At 43.7% G+C, this 22,949-nt stretch overlaps 1 protein-coding gene across 12 annotated transcripts in view; it reads right to left on the bottom strand.

Moving 5' to 3' along the window:
* The window catches only part of ADGRF5 (adhesion G protein-coupled receptor F5), a 134,457-nt gene that overhangs the window by 93,980 nt on the left and 17,528 nt on the right, over positions 1-22,949 (bottom strand). For 6 of the 12 annotated variants that reach the window (XR_008711515.1, XR_008711514.1, XM_055571249.1 and 3 more), the window contains exon 1: positions 21,111-21,249. The exons of 1 other annotated variant lie outside the window; for it this stretch is intronic. Coding sequence is in view for 8 of the 11 variants with exons in the window: in XM_055571249.1 (XP_055427224.1) it covers positions 21,111-21,191 (81 nt within the window). In the remaining 3 variants the exon portion in view is untranslated. Of the gene's footprint in view, positions 1-2,974; positions 3,331-21,110; positions 21,250-22,949 lie in introns of those variants that run through there. 5 more of the 12 variants (XM_055571250.1, XM_055571246.1, XM_055571247.1 and 2 more) reach the window with 3 other exon arrangements.

Here is a 22,949-nt window from a genome sequence, read left to right as displayed (position 1 = left end):
GAGTTGTGTGAATTCATAGCGTCCCCATAGTGAACACAGATACTTAACTCAACAAGCCTTCCTAAAGCACCTACTCTGGGTTGAAACTCCTGGGGAAACTGAGCCTGAGAGGGATCCCACTTAGAGACAAAGATTACAGCGATGAGCGATACTAATTTGGACTCTATGAGGAATGTTGGCAGGGAAGTTTTCTAGGGGCACATTTTCTGATTTTTTTTTAAAAAAAAAGCTCTGAAAAACAACAACAACAAAAACCCAACTCTGATTTATTTTCTACCCATCTATATAGATCAGTCCAGAAAGTGGCAGATCAGGCAAAAGATAACTAGTATTTCTTTTTCTGGGAATTGAGACACATGTTAAAGTGACATTGAATAAAAGGATGACCCCCTCCCACCATAGTCATTTGGCAGCAGAAGAACACATCCTGTTTACCTAGAACATTTCATCAGATTCTGTAAACTCTGCAAGTAACAGGGAGCCAGTGACTCTGCATGGAAGCCAGTGGGGTTGTTTCAGTTGAAACTCGAAAGGTAGGACCATGTCTGGGGAGCTGGAGTTGCCTCCTCATTCTCACCTGCAGGTGTGTGTGGGGGGGCGGTGGGGGGGGCGTTCCACTCATAAACAGCCACAGCCAGGATCCTAAAACAGGATGCTCACCCCTGCTGGCGCTTCTGACCCCAACTTCTGGGCGACCTGAAGCAGTATTACTTCTGCTTCACTATTTAGACTTTGTCTCTTACGGTTTGGACTCAGTGGTTCTCAACCTTCGCTGCATAAAAGAATCACTTTGGAGATTTACAAACAAAACCAACCAAGCAAAACAGCATGAGATTTCCCTAGAGATTCTCACTCAGTTGTTCCAGGGAAGTGTCTGGGCACCGTTTTCTTTTGCTAAGTTGCTGAGGATGATGCCAATAAATGGCAGGTGTTAGAATGTGCTCAGATCTGGACCAGGCAATAGCTGAATCTACCTACAGACTTCCAGCACAACTGGGAACCCGTGTTGCTCCAAAACTGATAGAATCCAGCCAATCACATTCATTCTCTACTCTATATAATTTTCACCCTCATGATGTTATCAACCTCTTGGTTGGAAAGGCAGAGATCTGGGCTTCTTCTCATTCCAGTGCCCCTGGAATTCTGAGCTCCTCAGTTTCATATTTCATAAAATGGGAGCAAGCTACCTGCTTTACCTGTGATGAGTGAGTTGAAAGAGAAGGAGGTCTCTGTCAGGGGCTAGCACTGTGTGGTAGGGTGAAATGATTCATCAAAATACCCAGAGAAAGAATCAGCGTGGGCAAATTTAACAAGATGGTCAAGAAAGCACCAGAGAATGTCCAAAATCAGAGCCAACTGGCCCTCTAGTTTGGAGTAGAGAAATCTTGGGAAGGGCAAGAAAATGCCTAATAGCAGTTGAAAAGTACTTTGTGATTATTCTTAGACTTGGCATTCCTCATGTAATTTCATTGCAAATCCTATCCCCATGACCCGTACTCATTTGTTCATAGTATGTTATTTCTTATTCACTTGTCTCATAATAATGAATAGAAGGAAAAAACTTAAAGGCCACCTTTTTACAGAAAGCTAAAAGAAACAGAAAGTGAACCCACATTTTAAATACATCTATTATTCATTAAGAAAGGAAATCTCTCCCATTGTCCCCCCATTTCCCTAGAGCCAACTACTTAATCTAGCTGGCTAGCTGTCATTTATATATGTACAAATCCATCCATCTATTCAGTTACTCTTCTTTTATTTTCCAGAACAGAATACCTTTGATGGACTTCAAGAGAGAAGCCCAAACTACTAGTTGAAAATTCTAGAATTTAATCCATGGGAGGTTGTTACAAATACTATGCATTGTCCAAGCCAAAACCAACACATAAATAACAATGGTAAAAAAAAAAAAAAAACTATTTAAAGCTTTTCTAAATATTAAAACAACTGCTCACATTCCCCATGTATTATTTTTTTCTTTACAGTGAGGAGAAGGTATTGTTAAAGACCAATACATGGATCTGACAATGAGAATTTCTTGTACTCCTAGGTGCCCTGGCTTGCCCTAAGAACTGGGAAGACAGAAAAATCAGTCACTTACCACCATCTAATCACCATCTAACTGGTAAGATAGATGGCAAACAATTGAGTGGATAACATTGGGGAGGGAAGGAAGCTAATACATATGGGGCATGTGGGGTTTGAAAAATTGTGAGACATATTCTGTTATAGTAAGAATATAACCATGCATTACGTGCATCATTCAAAAATGAAAGTCCAGAAACATTAGCTCTTTATGAAGGGAAAAACTGAGCCGCTGTGAAGTGGTATGACCCCACTTTCTGCAAAGTATTAGAAAACACAGTTGAAGCAAACCATACACCACAGGGCAACTCTTCCTTTCTAGAACACTTGGGGCAAGCCTGCCTGCTCTTGATCCCAGTGCTTTATCTGACCTCCTTCCCAGAGCTGACTTGCAAACCCTGTTCCATTCAGTAGCTGGGGGAGGAAGTGGGTAGCTTACATTTACGTTTCCAGACTGCCTAGGACCCAAGAATACCTGCACACCTCCTGCTACATGCAGGGTAGCCTCCCCGGCTGCCTGGCGTGGAAATCCACAGCAAGCAATTCACGAACCTTCTGGTCTCTATGGTATTTTCTGGCTCAGGGATGGGAAAACTCATTAAAAAGATAGAAAATGGAAAGCTCTTTATATTATAGAGGAAATCCTAAAAGCACCCCAGCTCACTGCTGGACACTCCATCTTCCTAAACACAGTCTCATCAACTTGACCAACAGCCGCACGCCCGATGCCCTGGCCAGCCATGCTTTGTGCTTGCAACATGCAAGTCACAGCTACAGAAAAGAGGATTGTAACTGAAAAGTGCCGTAATAGGAGCCTCAGAGTGACCTAGGTGCCCCTGAGTTCTTACTACCAAGAGAGACAAACGCTAGTAGGAGAAATGCCTGTTACCTGCCCAGCACCGTCGTTCCCAGGCCGGCTCTGGCTCCGATCAGACGTCTAACAAAGTTCCAGCTCTCTGCTATGAGGCCACTCGCCCCGCAGCCTCATGCTCGACGAAGGGTGAGCCAAGCTGGGCTCATGAGGAGGGCTCAGGCAGGACTGGGAGCTCCGAGCCAAGCTCAGCCTCCTCTCGGACCAGCACCTCCCTGCCGTGGTCCTCCCAGCCTCACACAGCCATCCCCAACGGCTCGCCGCTGTTTGAAAACAAGAAGTGATTTCCTGGTCCTCTTCCCCAGATGGTGTGTGCTATTTCCCTCACGCCCATGGGAAGTCCTTCAGATCCTTCTTATCTGGAAACCTATTCACTGAGTAGCCAGACTTGTTTGGCCAAAGCCCCTAATCCTCGCTTTCCTTTCTTCAGAGAAAAAACTTCAGAAAACGAAACCAAAGAGAGTCCGCAAATGGGGTTGAGATTATGGCCAGTGTAGGATGCCTGGTTTAAACCTTTGAAAGATGCCCACTAAATGAGATTGTGCTTTCAGAGTGAAAAGAAAATTAAAATTATCAATGAGTGTCATTTCTAGCAGCACCAAGAAATCAGAGATTTTAGAAGTCCTGAACATGGAAAAACCTAGTGAAATCATTTGGTCCTAACCCTGGGTTTTTGGGAGGGTTGCCCTTCAAATTCACCACATTCAGAGGTATGTAGTTCTTCCAGATTTTCCAGGGAAAGTCTGAAATATTTGTGAATATTTGTGCATCAAATTACAAATTCTGTAACATTTAACCTATTGTCTCAGTTAACACTAATGTTTAAAGATAAGGAGATACATGGAAAAAGGCAGGCTGCGGTTGATTTGTTGGGTTTAAAGATGAATTAGATGAAGCAATTATACTGCAGTAAAAAAAAAAAAAAAGATGAATTAGAATTAGAGTTCTTGAGATGAAAGTGACCTATCTATCCTCATTTTACAAGCAAGGAAACCAAGATCCAGGGAGAAAGAGTGACTTTCCCAAGGTCAGAACACAGATGGGAAGTGACAAATGGTCACCTCGTTGCTCTTAAACATCTCTCTGTGTGGAATACTCTTCACCTTCCTACTCTGAAGCCCTTCCCACAGAAAGCCTGATGAATGGGCCCTCGCCTAGGGCCCAGGAATCTGCATTGTAAGTGCCCCAGTAAAAAGGGCATCCCCAGACTGCACTGAGAGATACCCTCCTAATGTCAGGACAGTGCAAGGGACCCAGAGTCAGACTGCAGGGATTCAAACCATAGGGCCACTGATTCCTATTTATGCGGCCTTGGAGATGTTATGAGACCTCACTGAGACTCAGTTTTATTATGTGTGAAAGTGGAATAATAATACTGCTGAGGCTGTGAAGGCTCTGATAAAAGCCTGGCATGGAGGATGAACTCCAGAACTGGAGACCTGGGCTCCAATCCTCCAAGCTCTTGGATCGTCCCTCTCCCACATCGTCTCCCTTCCTCCTGGCCAGCCTTCCCTTCCAGCCAGAGCTCCCATCCTGTAGGCATGTCAGTAACTACTTGTCATATTCAGGCTGGGGACAAGGGTGAAGTGTTTGGCGAAATGAGGATGAACCTTCAAAATATTGGGTTGGCAAACATTTTGTTCGAGTTTTTCTGCAACCTCTTATGGAAGAACCCAAATGAATTTTTGGCCAAGTCAACATTATTATTCCACTTCTTGGTACTGATTCTCAATTGTATTCTCCAGCCCATTCCACACCAGCATGGGAGATGGTGGTGGTTGCCCCAACAGCTGACCCTCACCTCTTCTCTGCTGCCAGCCTGGGCCTGGTTATGCGCTCAGGGGTGCACTGTGATAGGTTTAAAGTGCAGTGACATCATTCTCCTTGCTGGACCCTGGGATATGCTTAGACATATGGCCAGATATGGATGTATGTCACCTCTGGATTTACTATCAACGGCAAAATGTGTGTGCATGCTCATGTCCGACTCTTTTGTGACCCCATGGACTGTAGCCCTCCAGGCTCCTCTACCCACGGAATTTCCCAGGCAAGAATATTAGAGTAGGTTTCCATTTTCTCCTCCAGGGGATCTTCCCAACTCAGGGATCATTGACAGGCAGATTCTTTACCCTTGAGCCACCTGGCACAATAAATGGCCTTATTATTTAATCCAGTACTAATTGCCCTACCTGTAGTAAAGTGGTGAATCATTATGAAAAATAAATCTTTTCTTTCTATAGAAAACACTCATGACACAGTAAGTCAAATATACTTCAATTAAAAAATAATTCTATAAAAAATAAATAAAATGCCACCCTTGGCCAGTAAATAAATAAAATATAAGACACATAGACACAGAATCAAAAAGCTTAAATCATATTTTAGAATATAGTCGATCCTTGGACAATGTGTGTGGGTCTACTTGCACGCCGATTTTTTTTTTCCCTTAAATGCATATAACTGTGTGACATGATCCACAGTTGCTTGGTTGACTCCTTGTATCTGGAACCAGGATACAGAGTAACAGTTGTAAAGCTAGGTGCAGATTTTCAGCTGTGCAGAAGTGATTATCCTTAAACCTATGTTGTTCAAGGGTCTACTGTATTCTAAATTTCTTGTGCTAAATATTTGCAGTATTGACTTATCCTATACAAAATTGACAAAGATATTCCAGATTCATTTTTACACTAAAAACCTATAATATTAAATACAGGTAGTAGAAAACACCTGGGTCCTGAAAACCCAGAGTAACCTGGGGTGAATCGTGTGGACACCAGATCTGCCCACTCATAGCTCCTCAGAAACTTACTTGGTTATTTCATCTTTCTGGGCCTCGGTTTTCTCATCTGCAAAATCAGAGTAATAATAAGAACTACCTCGGGGTTGTAGGGAAGATTGCATGAGTTCCACACCTGTAAAAATGCTTATGAAAGTGCCTGGCACTTAGTAAGCGTGTGTTAAGTGTTGGCTATTGTTATTGTTATTATAGCATCACCATTTTCATGGACATGAATTTGAGCAAGCTCTGGAAGTTAGTGGAGGACAGAGGAGCCTCCAGTCCATGGGGTCACAAGTAGTCGAACATGACTTAGTGACTGAACAACAATAAAAATGTTATTTCTGCAGGAAAGAGATTTTTGTTGTAATAACATGGAGGGATTTGGTACTGCCTTTGCCTTTTGCTTTCTGCTGGCTTTGCCTCTGGTTCCACACAGACTGGCACTTTGAAAATGCCTCCAAAATATATCTTCTTGTCTCTGTCATGAGATTTGGTTCCTTTGGGGGTAGCTTGAAAAGTTGGCTTAAAGCTCAACGTTCAGAAAACGAAGATCATGGCATCCGGTCCCATCACTTCATGGGAAATAGACGGGGAAACAGTGGAAACAGTGTCAGACTTTATTTTGGGGGCTCCAAAATCACTGCAGATGTTGACTGTAGCCATGAAATTAAAAGACGCTTACTCCTTGGAAGGAAAGTTATGACCAACCTAGATAGCATATTCAAAAGCAGAGACATTACTTTGCCAACAAAGGTCCGTCTAGTCAAGGCTATGGTTTTTCCTGTGGTCATGTATGGATGTGAGAGTTGGACTGTGAAGAAGGCTGAGTGCCAAAGAATTGATGCCTTTGAACTGTGGTGTTGGAGAAGACTCTTGAGAGTCCCTTGGACTGCAAGGAGATCCAACCAGTCCATTCTGAAGGAGATCAGCCCTGGGATTTCTTTGGAAGGAATGATGCTAAAGCTGAAACTTTAGTACTTTGGCTACCTCATGCGAAGAGTTGACTCATTGGAAAAGACTCTGATGCTGGGAGGGATTGGGGGCAGGAGGAGAAGAGGACCACAAAGGATAAGATGGCTGGATGGCATCACTGACTCGATGGACATGAGTCTGAGTGAACTCCAGGAGTTGGTGATGGACAGGGAGGCCTGGCGTGCTGGGATTCATGGGGTCGCAAAGAGTTGGACACAACTGAGCGACTGAACTGACTGAACTGAACTGAGTGGATTAGTATAAGTGTAGATGAATGACACCAGCTGTGCTGGAAGGAATGAAGAAAACATAGGAGGAAAACCAGTTGTATAGCACAGCGAGCTCAGCCCAGTGCTCTGTGATGACCTAGATGGATGGAATTGGAGGTGGCGGTGAAAGGGAGGTTCAGGAAAAAGCGGATGTATGTATACATATAGCTGATCCACTTAGTTGTTCAGCAGAAACTAACACAACATTGTAAAGCAATTATACTCCAAAAAAAGAGGGGCGGTCACTAAAAGAATGTTGCAGGCTCAGAGCTTTGGAAAGTAATTGCAAGGGAGGATTGAATGTCTGATAGCGGAGTTTACCCAGTCCGGGAGAGGAAAGCTTGAAGACCTTCAGAAAAGAGGGTCATTCGTAGAGATGTGGATGAACCTTGAGTCTGTCATACAGAATGAAGTAAATCAGAAAGAGACAAATACTTTATATTAACACATGTATGTGGAATCTAAAAAAAAAAATGATAACGATAAAGCTTATTTGCAGGGCAGGAATAGAGACACAGAGTAATGGACATGTGGACACAGGGTGGGAAAGGGAGAGTGTGATGAACTGGGAGATTGGGAATGACATGTATACACTGCTGCCTAGTCGCTTCAATCGGGTTGGACTCTGTGCAACCATATGGGCTTCAGCCCGCCAGGCTGCTCTGTCCATGGGGATTCTCCAGGCAACAATACTGGAGTGGGTTGCCATGCCCTCCTCCAGGGATCGAACCCAGGTCTCCTGCATTGCAGGCAGATCCTTTACTGTCTGAGCCACCAGGGAAGCCCAAGGATACTGGAGGGGGTAGCCTGTCCATTCTCTAGGGGATCTTCCCGAGCCAGGAATAGAACCTGGGTCTCCTGCATTGCAGGAGGATTCTTTACCTACTGAGCTATCAGAGAAGCTCCATGTATACAAGTGTAAAACAGACAGCTAGTGGGAAGCTGCTGTACAACACAGGGAGCTCAACTCAGTGCTCTGTGACGACCTACAGGGGTGATGGGGAGGGGGGGAGGTGGGAGGGAGGTCCAAGAGGGAGGGGATATATGTATATATATAACTGATCCTCTTCGTTGTACAGCAAACACTAACACAACAAGTAAAGCAACTGTCCTTCAATAAAGTAAGAGTAACAATGTGGGGGACCTTGACTTGGATACGTCTTGCCTTAAAAAACACCCTGCTGTCAGAGTCAGATCCTGGGTTCACACTTTGGAAATGCTGTCTTTTTCCTGTTTGCCTCGGGTTGTGGGGCGCCGTGGACTCCGACATCAGACTGGGTGTCGTCAAGGTGGCTGCCCGTTTGCCTCCCTGAGGAGCAATTCCTCTCTCACCCACCGTCCTGTTTGTTGCTAGGAACACTCCGTGCTTGTGGCACTCTCTTCACAATGAAAACAAAGACCAATAAAAAATGGAACCACCATATGGTCTCGGCTGCAACCCAGAGGCCAGTGCTGATGGGAAGACTTTGCCCTGTCGCAGCTAAAGCTGCTGTTCGCTGGGAAAGAGCCCTTGTCTGAGTTCTAAGATGTTGGAGTTGGTGGCAAGTTGAAACTAGACTTCTGCCTGACTGCGATGGTGCAGCTTGAGTAACTAATTCAACTGGTCACGTTATCGACATTTGTGTTAATATGAGGTATCATTTATGACTGAGGGGTTAGCCTCATTGGAGACAGAGCTATTTGCTCAGGCAGAAATGTAAGCACCGAGTAAATGTGTCTTTCCTGGAACATTCCAGGCTGTGTCATGCTTTTGCCCTTCCCCCTTCTTCATCTGGCTAACTTTTAATCTTCAATTAAGTAGCAGATGTTATTTCTTCCAAAGACTTTCCCACCCTTCCCAGGCTGAGTCAAGTATTTTTTCTCCCTGACCTCAAATGAGGAGGTATGTGTCTTTCTGCAGGTACCACACTACACTCAAACGATCATTTTAATGCATTGACTGTAAGTGCCTTGAGGGCTGGGCCTTGTCTTGTGTATTCTATGCCCAGATCCTTGTTCAGTGTTGGCACGTCCTAGGTGATCCAGAAAAGCAAACAAAAGGACTACCCCATGATCCAGCAATCCGACTCCTGGATATACATCCAAAGAAAACCATAATTTGAAAAGATACATGCACCCCACTGTTCTTAGCAGCACTATTTACAAGTAGCCAAGACAGGGAAGCAACCTAAATGTCCATCAACAGATGAATGGATAAAGAAGATATAGTACATATAGACAGTAGAATACAACTCAGCCATAAAAAACAATGAAATAATGCCACCTGCAGCAACTTGGATGGACCTATAGATTATCATAGTAAGTGAAGTAAGCCAGACAATAGCAAATACATGATATCACTCATGTGTGGAATCTAATTTTAAGAATGATATAAATTAACTTATTTACAGAACAGAAACAAACTCTCTTATTTCGAAAACCAAAAATTTCGTTGCCAAAGGGGAAATGTGGGGGGAGGGATAAATTAGGAGTCATTAATATACACACACTGCTATATATAAAATAGATAACCAGCAAGCACTTCCTGTATAGCACAGGGACCTCTACTCAATAGTCTATTATAACCTATTTGAGAAAAGAGTCTGAAAAAGAATCACTATGTATATGTGTGTGCCTGCTCAGTCTCTCAGTTGTGTCTGACTCTTTGTAACCCTTTGGACTGTAGCCCACCAGGCTCCTCAGTCCATGGGATTCTCCAGGCAAGAATACTGGAGTGGGTTGCCATGTCCTTCTTCTAGGGGATCTTCCTGATCCAGGGATTGAACCTGTATCTCCTGTGTCTCCTGCATCGCAGGTGAATTCTTTACCTGCTGAGCCATCAGGGAAGCCCCGAATATGTGTATCAGTTCAGTTCAGTGGCTCAGTTGTGTCCGACTCTTTGCAACGCCATGAATTGCAGCACGCCAGGCCTCCCTGTCCGTCACCAACTCCCGGAGTTCACCGAAACTCATGTCCATCGAGTCAGTGATGCCATCCAGCCATCTCATCCTCTGTGGTCCCCTTCTCCTCCTGCCCTCAATCCCTCCCAGCAGCAGAGTCTTTTCCAATGAGTCAACTCTTCGAATGAGGTGGCCAAAGTATTGGAGTTTTAGCTCCAGCATCAGTCCTTTCAATGAACACCCAGAACTGTGATCTCCTTTAGAATGGACTGGTTGGATCTCCTTGCAGCCCAAGGGACTGTCAAGAGTCTTCTCCAACACCACAGTTCAAAAGCATCAATTCTTCGGCGCTCAGCTTTCCTCACAGTCCAACTCTCACACCTGTACATGACCACAGGAAAAACCATAGCCTTGACTAGATGGACCTTTGTTGGCAAGTAATGTCTCTGCTTTTTAATATGCTGTCAAGGCTGGTCATAACTTTCCTTCCAAGGAGTAAGCGTCTTTTAATTTCACGGCTGCAGTCACCATCTGCAGTGATTTTGGAGCCCCCAAAAATAAAGTCTGACACTGTTTCCACTGATTCCCCATCTATTTCCCATGAAGTGATGGGACCAGATGCCATGATCTTAGTTTTCTGAATGTTGAGTTTTAAGCCAACGTTTTCACTCTCCTCTTTCACTTTCATCAAGAGGCTTTTTAGTTCCTCTTCACTTTCTGCCATAAGGGTGGTGTCATCTGCATAGCTGAGGTTATTGATATTTCTCCCGGAAATCTTGATTCCAGCTTGTGCTTCTTCCAGCCCAGCGTTTCTCGTGATGTATTCTGCATATAAGTTAAATAAGCATGGTGACAGTGTATAGCCTAGATGTACTCCTTTTCCTATTTGGAACCAGTCTGTTGTTCCATATCCAGTTCAACTGTTGCTTCCTGACCTGCATATAGGTTTCTCAGGAGGCAGGTCAGGTGGTCTGGTATTCCCATCTCTTTCAGAATTTTCCACAGTTTATTGTGACCCACACAGTCAAAGGCTTTGGCATAGTCAATAAAGCAGAAATAGATGTTTTTCTGGAACTCTATTGCTTTTTTGATGATCCAGCAGATGTTGGCAATTTGATCTCTGGTTCCTCTGCCTTTTCTAAAACCAGCTTGAACATTTGGAAGTTCACAGTTCATGTATTGCTGAAGCCTGGCTTGGAGAATTTTGAGCATTACTTTACTAGCATGTGAGATGAGTGCAATTGTGAGGTAGTTTGAGCATTCTTTGGCATTGCCTTTCTTTGGGATTGGAATGAAAACTGACCTTTTCCAGTCCTGTGGCCACTGCTGAGTTTTCCAAATTTGCTGGCATATTGAGTGCAGCACTTTCAAAGCATCATCTTTCAGGATTTGAAATAGCTCAGCTGGAGTTCCATCACCTCTGCTAGCTTTGTTCGTAGTGATGCTTTCTAAGGCCCACTTGACTTCACATTCCAGGATGTCTGGTTCTAGGTCAGTGATCATGCCATCATGATTATCTGGGTCATGAAGATCTTTTTTGTACAGTTCTTCTGTGTATTCTTGCCACCTCTTCTTAATATCTTCTGCTTCTGTTATGTCCATACCATTTCTGTCCTTTATCAAGCCCATCTTTGCATGAAATGTCCCCTTGGTATCTCTAATTTTCTTGAAGAGATCTCTAGTCTTTCCCATTCTGTTGTTTTCCTCTATTTCTTTGCATTGATCGCTGAGGAAGGCTTTCTTATCTCTCCTTGCTATTCTTTGGAACTCTGCATTCAGATGCTTATATCTTTCCTTTTCTCCTTTGCTTTTTGCTTCTCTTCTTTTCACAGCTATTTGTAAGGCCTCCTCAGACAGCCATTTTGCTTTTTTGCATTTCTTTTCCATGAGAGTGGTCTTGATCCCTGTCTCCTGTACAATGTCACGAACCTCCGTCCATAATTCCTCAGGCACTCTATCAGATCTAGGCCCTTAAATCTATTTCTCACTTCCACTGTATAATCATAAGGGATTTGATTTAGGTCCTACCTGAATGGTCTATTGGTTTTCCCTACTTTCTTCAATTTAAGTCTGAATTTGGCAATAAGGAGTTCATGATCTCAGCCACAGTCAGCTCCTGGTCTTGTTTTTGCTGACTATATAGAGCTTCTCCATCTTTGTCTGCAAAGAATATAATCAATTTGATTTCAGTGCTGACCATCTTCTGATGTCCATGTGTAGAGTCTTCTCTTGTGTTGTTGGAATAGGGTGTTTGCTATGACCAGTGCTTTCTCTTGGCAAAACTCTCTTAGTCTTAACCCTGCTTCATTCCATATTCCAAGGCCAAATTTGCCTGTTACTCCAGGTGTTTCTTGACTTCCTACTTTTGCATTCCAGTCCTCTATAATGAAAAGGACATCTTTTTTGGGTGTTAATTCTAAAAGGTCTTGTAGGTCTTCATAGAACCATTCAACTTCAGCTTCTTCAGCTTTACTGGTTGGGGCGTAGGCTTGGATTACCATGATATTGAATGGTTTGCCTTGGAAATGAACAGACTATACCTCACTTAATTCCTCTTCTTCTTTCCACGTTGGTCCAGCTGTGCTGGCCTCCCTGTGAGCCACCTTGTTCCATCCCAGAGTCTTGGCACTGGCTGTCCCCTCTGCCTGGATGCTCTTAGCTCAGATATCCTCCTGTCTCACTCCTCACCTCATTCCTACCTTGCTCCAAACACTGTTTCCTTAGTGAGGGCTTCCCTGACCACCATATGTCACATTTTAGCCTTCCCAACCCCCTTCCCTGATGAATTTTTTCCATATCATATATCACTTCTAAAACACTGTGTGTGTGTGCCAAGTCACATGAGTCATGTCCCACTCTTCTCGACCCCATGGACTGTATCCCACCAGGCTCCTCCATGGGGATTCTCCAGGCAAGAATACTGGAGTAGGTTTCTATGCCCTCCTCCAGGGGATCTTCCCAACCCAGGGATCAAACCAAGGTCTCTTATTTCTTCTGCATTGGCAGGTGGGTTCTTTACCACTAGCGTCACCTGGGAAGCCCTCCAATACACTATAATGTACTTATTTATTAATATTTTACTGGTTGTCTCCACCTTCCAATCCTCCACTACTGTGGGAACTCCCTGAGGGCAGAGATGTCTATCTGTTCATTAAAGAAGTGTATTTGAAAGTTTAACATGCAAGCAAAGTTAAGAAAGCCACAATATTAGTATATACCCAGCAGAAGGGTATACAAAAGTCCACAAAGCCTCCACTTGCAAAATATACTTCCACATTTTGACAGAGGAGCCTTTTTTTTTTTCCTTTTAATTCACAACCAGATGTTGGTAACCCTTTTGACCCAATGTGGCCCAGGGTCCTCTCTCTTTTGGTATTTACTATAGTGAGGCCAGGAAAATTCCCTTCTGGCACTGACTTGTCCTTACACAAGGAAGGAACCGACAAATAATTGGGCAGTTTTATAGTATACAAATGGGCTCATTCTTATCTTTTGTGTGTATATCTTGGCAGAGTCTCTGCTAATTGGACTTGTTCATATTTGTGCTCAGCTGTGGCTTTTAGGTTTTATTTGCACTTGCTGTTACTGGACCCATTCCACTAATGGACAGATTCATTACGCATTCTTGGTGTGCATATCTTTCAGAGACTTATTTTGCTGTAGGAGCTTTCCTGTAGAAGCTTTGCTGTAAAGCTTTCCATCTTTTGGACCAATTGGATACAGTTGACAGCCATATTCTACCCACCTTATGTCTCCAGTGATGGCATCAACTTTGGCTAGAAATCCAAAGTACCCTCCAAGCGAAGCCCTGTTTTGGATCACTGCCAAGACTACCTTTCCTGCCTTTTCTTGAAAGAGGGAGAGACAGCATAGAGTGGAAATGGAGGCAGATTCAGGACACAGCTCCATAGAGGTGCCATCAACAGCCTTCTCTTGAACTTTGTTGACCTTCTCTCTCGACCTTTTCTTATGGAGGGTTTACCAGCGATGGCCTGGAACCATGTCTATCCCTCAGATTCCACCTTTAGCTCTTAGAGGTGACATACCGCATAGCAAAATGTGCTCACTGATGCCCATGACATGACATATATCACCCACATGCTCCAGTCGTGATGTGGATGATGTCAGACTTACGGACTGACCACACGTGTCATTGACTCCTTCTCCCCCTGCCATGTGAGTATCATGGAGAAAAGCTGAGTACTGGGGGACATGGGTATGCCCTTCTGTCTTGGTCTGGGAAGGAAGCGATTTTGAAGGAAGTTGCATTTGGTCTCAAGTGTGCAAATTCCTTTGCTCATGAACACTGGGCGGTCACTCCTCTTATAACTTCTGCTCTTCTATTGTGTGTCCGGGGTGCAGAAACCTGTGTCAGCAGGTTTCATGTACCTGCAGCAGCAGTGAGGGCACCTGCTAACATTTAGCAGACCATAGTTTGGGGCTGCAAGTCTCCGTTCCCCATAAGGTGCCTCCCATGCAGACACCAGGGCTCTTTCCTGTTTTCAGGGCCTCGGCACTTCCTCTGACACCAAAACAGAGGTTCCCCCGTTTTTGCCTTTGACTGGAGAAATAACTACCTCCAAATTTATCAAGTTGATGAGTGAACAGCCATGATGCCAAAACCACCAGACAAATATGGACTGAAGAGTCATCCATGATAGGAGAGAAATCAGAATCAAAGGATTTTAGAGCCAAGGCGGCCTAGTGATCATTCTTCCCAGGGACCATGCTAGAGGGAATTAAGAGGCTTCACCAAGGTCATAGAACCCATTAGTGTCAGAGACAGATTTAGAATTGAGATCTTCCATCTTCCCAGGTGGGACTCTTAACATTGTGCCCTGGAGCCTGCCCCGATCCTCTCCAGATACTCAGATACATTTTCTTCTTACCTAAATCATGACAATTCTCCAGGTACAGGTAAGGGATTGATCCCTAAGCCTAATGCCCAAAATAGAGTGATGATTTCTGAGTAGACAGAGACAGTGTTAACCTTGTGTTAATCTTTTAGTCTTTTCTTTATGATGCTTGGTCCACAATTTAACTAGTACCAGAAATAAAGCTCTAAATAAATCACCCCAATTTTTTCAGTGCCTATATTTTTTCAAGAAAGAATGTTAAATGGTTCTTCCTATCATATTAGGATACAGCTGAATCGGAAGTGTAGTGAAGGGCACCATGGTGGTCTGAAAAAAGATGGTGCCAGGTGACATTAGCAGTATAGACTATCACCTCTGCGGGAGGATTTGAAAAGCAACAGAAAAATCTATGTCTTCTGCCCCTAATTCCTGAACTTATACTTTCAGAGACAAATTGCTTTAAGCAAAGGAACAACCTCTGCTCTGACTCAAATGCCTTTGAAAGGTGGACATGTCCATTTCCAATGAGCTGCATATAAGCTTGAATTAGTTTAAGTCATCAATGAGGCTTTAATATGGAAATGACCTGGTGGCTCAGCTGGTAAAGAATCCTCCTGCAATGCGGGAGACCTGGGTTTGATCCCTGGGCTGGGAAGATCCCCTGGAGAAGGGAAAGACTACCCACTCCAGTATTCTGGCCTGGAGAATTCCATGGACTATATAGTCCATGAGGTCACCAAGAGTTGGACTCAACTGAGCGACTTTCATTCACAGAGATAGCAAGAGGGCAATGGGATAAGGGAGGAGGGATAAACTAGGAGACTGGGATTGACATATGCATACTGCTATATATTAAATAGATAACTAATAGGAACCTACTGCACAGCACAGGGAACTTTGAACTTTACTCAATACTCCGTAATAATCTACATGGAAAAAGAGTCTTAAAAGAGTGGATATACATACAACTGATTCCCTTTGCAGTATGCCCGAAACAAGCCGAACACTGTAAATTAACTATACCTTAATAAAAAAAATTTTTTAAAGAGAGTAGTGGGGTTAGAGAGAAGTGGAGAACCATGTAATCAGAGAGCAGTTCTTAACTGTGCCTGAGGGCTGACAAACAGCTTATTCAATAAAATCATCCCTCTGTCTGGTGTAAGAGGATGACTCAGCCCTGCTCTTCCCAAAGACCTGCCTCTTTCTTCTCTTGGCTCTGAGGCCCATTTCCTCTTTCATCCTCAGCACTGATCAGTCCCAGAAGCACACAAACATGCTCTAGAATCTCTCTTGAAAAGCCTTGCTGTGACATCTCTTTCCTCACTGACTGCAATATTTTTAGGCTCCTTTCACAGCAACTCTTGACCAAAGAGTTGAAAACATCAGCGTTTCTCTCCACTTCATGTCTCTTCTCTGACCTCTACGTCAGTCAAATCCATCTTCCCTCCCTAGTGCTTCGCTAGTGGTTCCCATGACAGTCACCATCACTTCCACGTCTCCACGGCCAGTGGTGCATTTGCTGTTTTTATTGTCCTTGATCCAGCATGTCACAGAGCTGGCTGTTCCCTCCTCCTTGAAACCCCATTTTGTTCAGGCTTCTGCAGCATCCAGTCTTCAGATCTTCCTCCTACCCAAGGGTCTTTTCTCCTTCTCCATCTCCTTGGTGGCCTTTCTTCCTCTATTTACCCTCTAAATTTAGCCTGGTCCCTGGTCCCAGCATTCTTTTCCACCTATGTTTTCTTACAGGGTAGCCTCACCTGGCTCTACACTTGAAAAAACATTCATAAGTGAGGGAAAAATAAAGATATATCTAGGTGGTCCAGTGTTTAAGACTTGCCCTTCCAATGCAGGGGGTGCGGGTTCAATCCCTGGTCAGGGAGCTTAGGTCCCACATGCCTCATGGCAAAAAACCAAAATATAAAACATAAGCATTATTGTAACAAGTTCACTAAATACTTTTTAAATGGTTCATGTCAAAAAAAAAAAAAAATCTTAAGAAAAAGGTATCTCTAGACATAGACTAAAAAAGCTTGTGTCTCCCTGGCCCTGGCTGAAAGGACTATTAAGATAAGATTCAAAATCAGAATATGTGCCCCGGACCCTTTTGGCTATCTGGTGAAGTCTACGATTCCTTCTCAGAATAATGCTTTTAAATGCATAAAACAAATACATAGTATTACAAGGCAAAATAATAATACTGAAATATAGTTATCAAAATATTAAAATAATGTGACTCAGTAATATATTTGCTTCTTTCTTAATCTATTCAATTAAAAGTTTTAATGAGACAGGTTTAATAACTATCACACACTTTTTGAAGAGATGGGAATAAACTAGAGTTTTGAGGGTCTGCAACATAGTAACGATATCTCTTGGTGACAAAGTCATATGTACTGTTAATATGGCTGTAGGTTGTCACTTAGGTTCCTAATTAAAGGAAATCCTATATAGTAATTAGGGGTTAATAAAAAATAAAGATTTTTTTCTCTTTCAATTTTGTGGACACCACCCCTGAATTTCATTCAAGTGGTATCCATGAAACAATGTATTTAAGAAAGAAAATTGAATTCTTGAGAACTGATCCTTTAAAATCTGTGTTTTAACTATTAGATTTTAAAAAAATTGTTAGTTAAAAATGATTAATTTGAAGGTGGGCTTATAAAAGCAAATATGTACCAAAATAATAAGTAACTGTGACAAGGAAAATAGTATATATTCAATGAATACTTTTCTGATCACTAAATGAATCAAGAGGAGATGTTATTTTATTGGTTCATCCCTTTCCAAGGACTAGGATTATACACTGTCAGGAGAATCCAGAATTTTCAAGGGCGTAGACACGGAGTGGTTTTGACTGCTAACACACTGCACCCACCAAGCTCCCCCACTCATTTATAAGGCTACAGGAGTCCCCCTATGTGGACCAGGGTAGGCGGGGAGCAGGGGACAGTTGGTGGTGGGCAGGAGATAGTCCACCATCTTAGCCAAAGAGAGAAAATAACTTTTAAGGTAGAGTTAGAAATCCTCAGCACATAGGAGACACTCAATAAATTTCCCAAGACCTACAGTACAAGGGTAACATCACTAGGTCAGCATCACCTTCTGGTCAACCAGCGAGGGCCATCCCTGTGGTAAGCTGGCTGCCCCCCAGGGATACCTCTTGCCTTCCATCTGAGTCCCTGCTCCAAGGTTGCTTCACATTTGACAGTCAGGTCTCTCCACCTCCACTTCCCTCAGTTCTTTGGAGCCATAATATATTCTTTTTAAAATGCTCTTTCAAGAATACATATTATGTCAGGCACAATGACAACATTTGTTTCTGAAAGAAATCGGAAAAGGTTGGGCTGATGCTTGTGTCTGTGACCAACAATGGCTCTCAAATCCAGCCCCAAGAAGGGGCCTAAAATAACCTCCAGGAGGAGAAGCATAAAATGGGGGGAAGAGTGATGAAGATGGAAAATGAAGCACAAATGGTAATCCATCAACATTTCTGAAGTTCAGCTCCTTAGGGAGCAGGAAGAATGTGCTTTTAAAAGCCCAGAGATGTGGAGTGCAGATGGCTCATGACTGAGCCTTGGGGAAACAAGCTAGTCTATCATTAGCGCAATTAGTCCATCATTAGACCGAGAACACCACTTGTTATTTTACCGGAAGTGAATTGCTTCTGAAGAAAATGGAAGGGCACATACCAGATATTACGCATATTACTCAATAAACTAGCTCCTGTTCAAAGCAACTTACTTGTTTTAATATTGGGAAAAGCATTAGTTTTTCAAGTGCCCTATCCAGAGGTTGAGGGAATTCTCTGACTCCTGAAGTCTAAGTCATGCATAAGCCATCTCTTTGGAAACTCCTCTGTTCCATTTCATGCCATGATGGCAAGCTCTGAGAGTCTGTCTGAACTACCAGTGTGTTTGGTGATCGGGTTGGCAAACCCAAAGTTTAGTTGTCCTGGGTTCTAGCCTGTACTTTTTGAGTGTTTCAGGCACAGATGGAGTTAGGAGATGGTGTTCATGGTGGCTGCTATGGCCCTTGGCAATGATCCAGCATGGAGCAAGGGGTTGCTGCACTGCATGGAGGTTGTCCAGCCCCCTCCAACTCCACGACCTAGGTCAGAACAATGAGTCCAAGTTTCCAAGTTCAAGACCTTTCCTAACTACATCACCCTCTATAATTCAAAGCCAGCCTCTTGGGACCACTGAACTATTTTTAGAGTTGATGCATAGTACACAAAACACAGCTACCTTTGAACAATTATATGATTACTCCAGGACCCACCCCTTCCATTTGCCTTGTCTAACGTGGAACTTTAACTGGGGGAAAACCACATATATTTTTAGTGTTTTCTTGAATTCCTCAAGTGTTGTTCCCTTTTCCATCTTATTTATGGCCAGAAGGATCTGGTCTTTGTGTTTTATCCAGTGGGAGTTTCACATACATAACTTCTCCTGGGGTTCTTTATTTGAACCTGCTAGACCCTCACTAAGGGCTTCCTTGGTAGCTCAGCTGTTCTGCCTGCAATGCAGGAGACCCCGATTTGATTCCTGAGTCAGGAAGATCCCCTGGAGATGGGATAGACTACCCACTCCAGTATTCTTGCCTGAAGAATCACCATGGACAGAGAAGCCTGGCAGGCTACATACAGTCCATGGGATTGCAAAGAGTTGGACATGACTGAGTGACTAAGGGAACTCTTATCAGTGACCTCCGGCCCTTGGGTGGGTGACCTCCATCAGTAATTCTCCCATATTGTCCCTTCCTAAGTGCCAAAATCACCTTATATATCAAATGCCTGTCTAGGGATATTTATATGTACTAAGAGCAATATTTAAGTATCCTTTTATGTTTGACATCATAAAATCTCCCAAGAATTATGTAATGACAAAGAAAATACATGTGTGTATTCCCTAAACCCATGAATACACACATACACACATGTACAGACACGCATATGTACACCTTTATCACACACACATACACACACTCCTCTGCATTGTAAATTCTGATCGAATAAGGCAGCAACCAGCACTCATAATTCTGGACCATGGAAGCCTCTAGTATATTTGACATCTGGACCAGATCTTTTATTAACTTTCCCCTCTTTTATATGAGAACATTATTTTCAGTAATAATCCTTATTTTCTTGGTTAATTCTTTAGATTTAGAACAACTAAAAAAGAAAAAAAATTTCACTGAAATATTAATTCTCAGTTAAACATTTCAGTGTGAGCTAATACCTGTATTTGTCAAACAAAATGAGTACACTGTGCAAGTAGTACTCTCCTTCACTGTTTTAAATTTTAAACACAAATAAAAATTCTGTGAAGTCCCACAGAATGACAGAATTGAAGTAACTGTTGTCCAGTTTATTTGTGTATACAATTACCATGCTAATTTGGCTTATTTTTAGGCTGCTGTTCAAATGTAGGGGCAGATCGTGCATGGCAGTATACAGGGCAGTGTACTGTACAAATGCAGGGGGATAGAAACACTTGCGGGGGGGGGGCTTCTCTGGTGGCTCAGATGATAAAGAATCTGCCTGCAATGCAGGAGATGCAAAGGTGCTCTGGAGAAGGAAATGGCAACCCACTCCAGTATTCTTGTCTGGGAAATCCCATAGACAGGGGAGCCTGGTGGTCTACCATCCACGGGGTCACAAGGAGTCGGACATGACTGAGTGACTAACACACACGCAGAAACATTTGGGGCAACCTCAGACAGTTCCAAACCATCAGGAACTTATTCTTGGAACCAGCATGTATAGCGAAATCCCTGTGTGCCAGGAGCCAGTATATGACAGAGTTTTCTGAATTAACTTCTAGGCAGAACACAATCTTCATCAAAAGATAAGTAATACAAATGTGGTAACTAGGAGCTTAGATTCTATTACTGAAACTTGCCTGTGATAACAGTAATTATATAGAACTTAGACCAACAAAAGATTTGTTTAGGAAGAGCATTTTGTCAGACATTGTTTGGAATTGCCACTGAACAGTGATCATTTTTGCTTTTTAAAGGCATTTAGTTTGTTTCATTATTGATCTTAAATTCTCCCCAGACATGTACCACTTATTGCCTGAAACCCAGAGGAACCTCTGACCAACAACCACCTTTGTGCCCTGGATTCCAGAGCGTCTTGTAAACTTGTCTCGCCCAACTACAGGAGACTGGTGTTAGAGGGTCACCTATCCTGTCTTTATTAGCCTCTTCTGTTTTAGCCTGGAGTGGTGCTATTAGAAATACAGACCCAAAGGGCTGGAGGAAGGACTTGGCACCAGCAAACAGAAGTGGAGGAGACCCTCTGGCAAAGGAAGACTACTTGAGTCCCCAGACTCTAAGGCAATGCCCATCTTCTCCCAGGGAAGCTCATCTTCCAGGAGTCCCCCACCTGCTTCTCACCTCGGCTCCATCTGGAAACATCTCCCTGACCCTGAGGAAGGAAGAATGGCACAGTCTCTTTCTCAGTACTCTTCTAAGCATCCCCAGGCCACCTGGAGGAAAAAAAGTGTGCGTGTAGCGCTGACTGAAGTCAGAAGGGTAACCAGTTTCGCTCCACTTAACTCTGAAGGAAGGAAGCAGGAAGCTCTGCATGGGGATGGGGCGGAGTCTCCTCTGGGACGGGCTGTCCTGTTCTTCTCCCTGACCCTCTGCCTGATCAAGGATCCAGTGCAGAAAACAGAGCCTCTGCCGCAGGTCCCACGCCTCTCTCAGGAGCAGAGACAGGAAACAATCCTTACAGCTACTGCTAAGTGTTTACACCATGCCAGACAGTGGGTCAGCGCCCAGCCAAGCCTCATGTTTCTGGGAGGGATGAATGATTTTCATCCCCATTTTACTGCCAGTCTAGAATGCTTGGTCTCAGAGCTTCTGACTCTGTGAGAATGAAAGAACAAGAGCAGCCCATGCCCAAAAGCCTTTCTGTCCTGTCTGGGGGTAGTTAGCTGGGGGTGAGCCCCTCCTGTGCCGTTAGCATCTGTAGACTCTGGAGCGTGAACCTTGAGACCTCTGCGGTTGTGCTGCTGGATGTATAGCATTGGGACCCATGGGGTACTGTGAGTCATGTCTGTCTGCTCACAGAGCAAGACTTAGAAGTGGGCAAAGTGGGCTTCTGGATAACTTACTAGTATAATATGTGTATAATCAGATGCCAGGCCTCTTCTTCCAAGCCATGCATCATTCATTCCTTCACCAGATGTTGTTAAAAACCTGCACACCAGACACTAACGGAGACCCTAGAGATAAGCGGTAATGAACACAACTGTCCCTGAGGAGCTTCATTCCAGCTGAAAGAGCATGCTGACTGGACTCCTGGTCCATCCCCACCCTTCTCTGCCTGGCTTTGTGCGCCGAGGGATCCACCCCACACCCTGTAGCACCTTGTCATCTGGGAGAGCAGGAGATCCCAGCAGGAGATGGTAGGATGGGAGGAAAGCGGAGCCGGGGATCTGCTGCCCTCCCTCCTCGCTGGGCTACAGTTTGGCAGTGGCTGCATTGCTCCATCCTCAGCCACAGATTCTGGGGAACCCCCTCTTTCACATCCACAGATCTTGCCGGGCTTCTCTGACACCCCACCCCAACCTCTGACCCTTTCCTGCCCTACAGGAGGTGATCAAGGGCTTCCTGGTGCTGCAAGTCCCATATTGACTAAAAGCCTACACCTTTCCAATGAATGAACCTTTGAGAGTGTGGTTTCTTTCCTGGTGTGGCCTTGACAGACACAGTAATATTGACAATAAACAAATAAGTTATCTATCAGATGGGCAAACATGCTATGTAGAAACATAAAAGTAATAAAGAGTATGTGCGTGGCATCACACTACTTTTTCTAACATGTTTCCCAAAATCCCCTTTCCAACCCTTGTGCCATCGCTCCCCAGCCTCACTGGTTCAAATCTCTTATTATTGGGTTTTCCACTGGATCCTCAATTTTTTTCTTATCTGTATTAATCAAAGCAGGTCAGTCTATCATACCTGCACCATTCAAATGTGTATCCCAACTTCCCAAGTGAAATGCACTCCTCCAGTTACCATCCTAGTTCCAAGGTGATCCTCCATTATCAACAACCAGACATGTTTTCTATGTCATGTAGTTTGTGAGTCAATGTGATTTGTAATTAAATTTTGTGTGTTTGGGAAGCCCAGCCACTTTGTTCCCTGCAGAACTAATTCCAATGCTTGTTCTTGAAACTTCTTACTAGAAAGACTATACTCAGCATGTCTTCAAAGCATCTTCCTCTC

This window comes from Bubalus kerabau, chromosome 3 (genome assembly GCF_029407905.1).
Source record: "Bubalus kerabau isolate K-KA32 ecotype Philippines breed swamp buffalo chromosome 3, PCC_UOA_SB_1v2, whole genome shotgun sequence".
Classification (NCBI taxonomy): Eukaryota; Metazoa; Chordata; class Mammalia; order Artiodactyla; family Bovidae; genus Bubalus; species Bubalus kerabau.
Note: the sequence above shows the minus strand (reverse complement) of the source record. Positions and strands in the feature narration are given on the sequence as shown.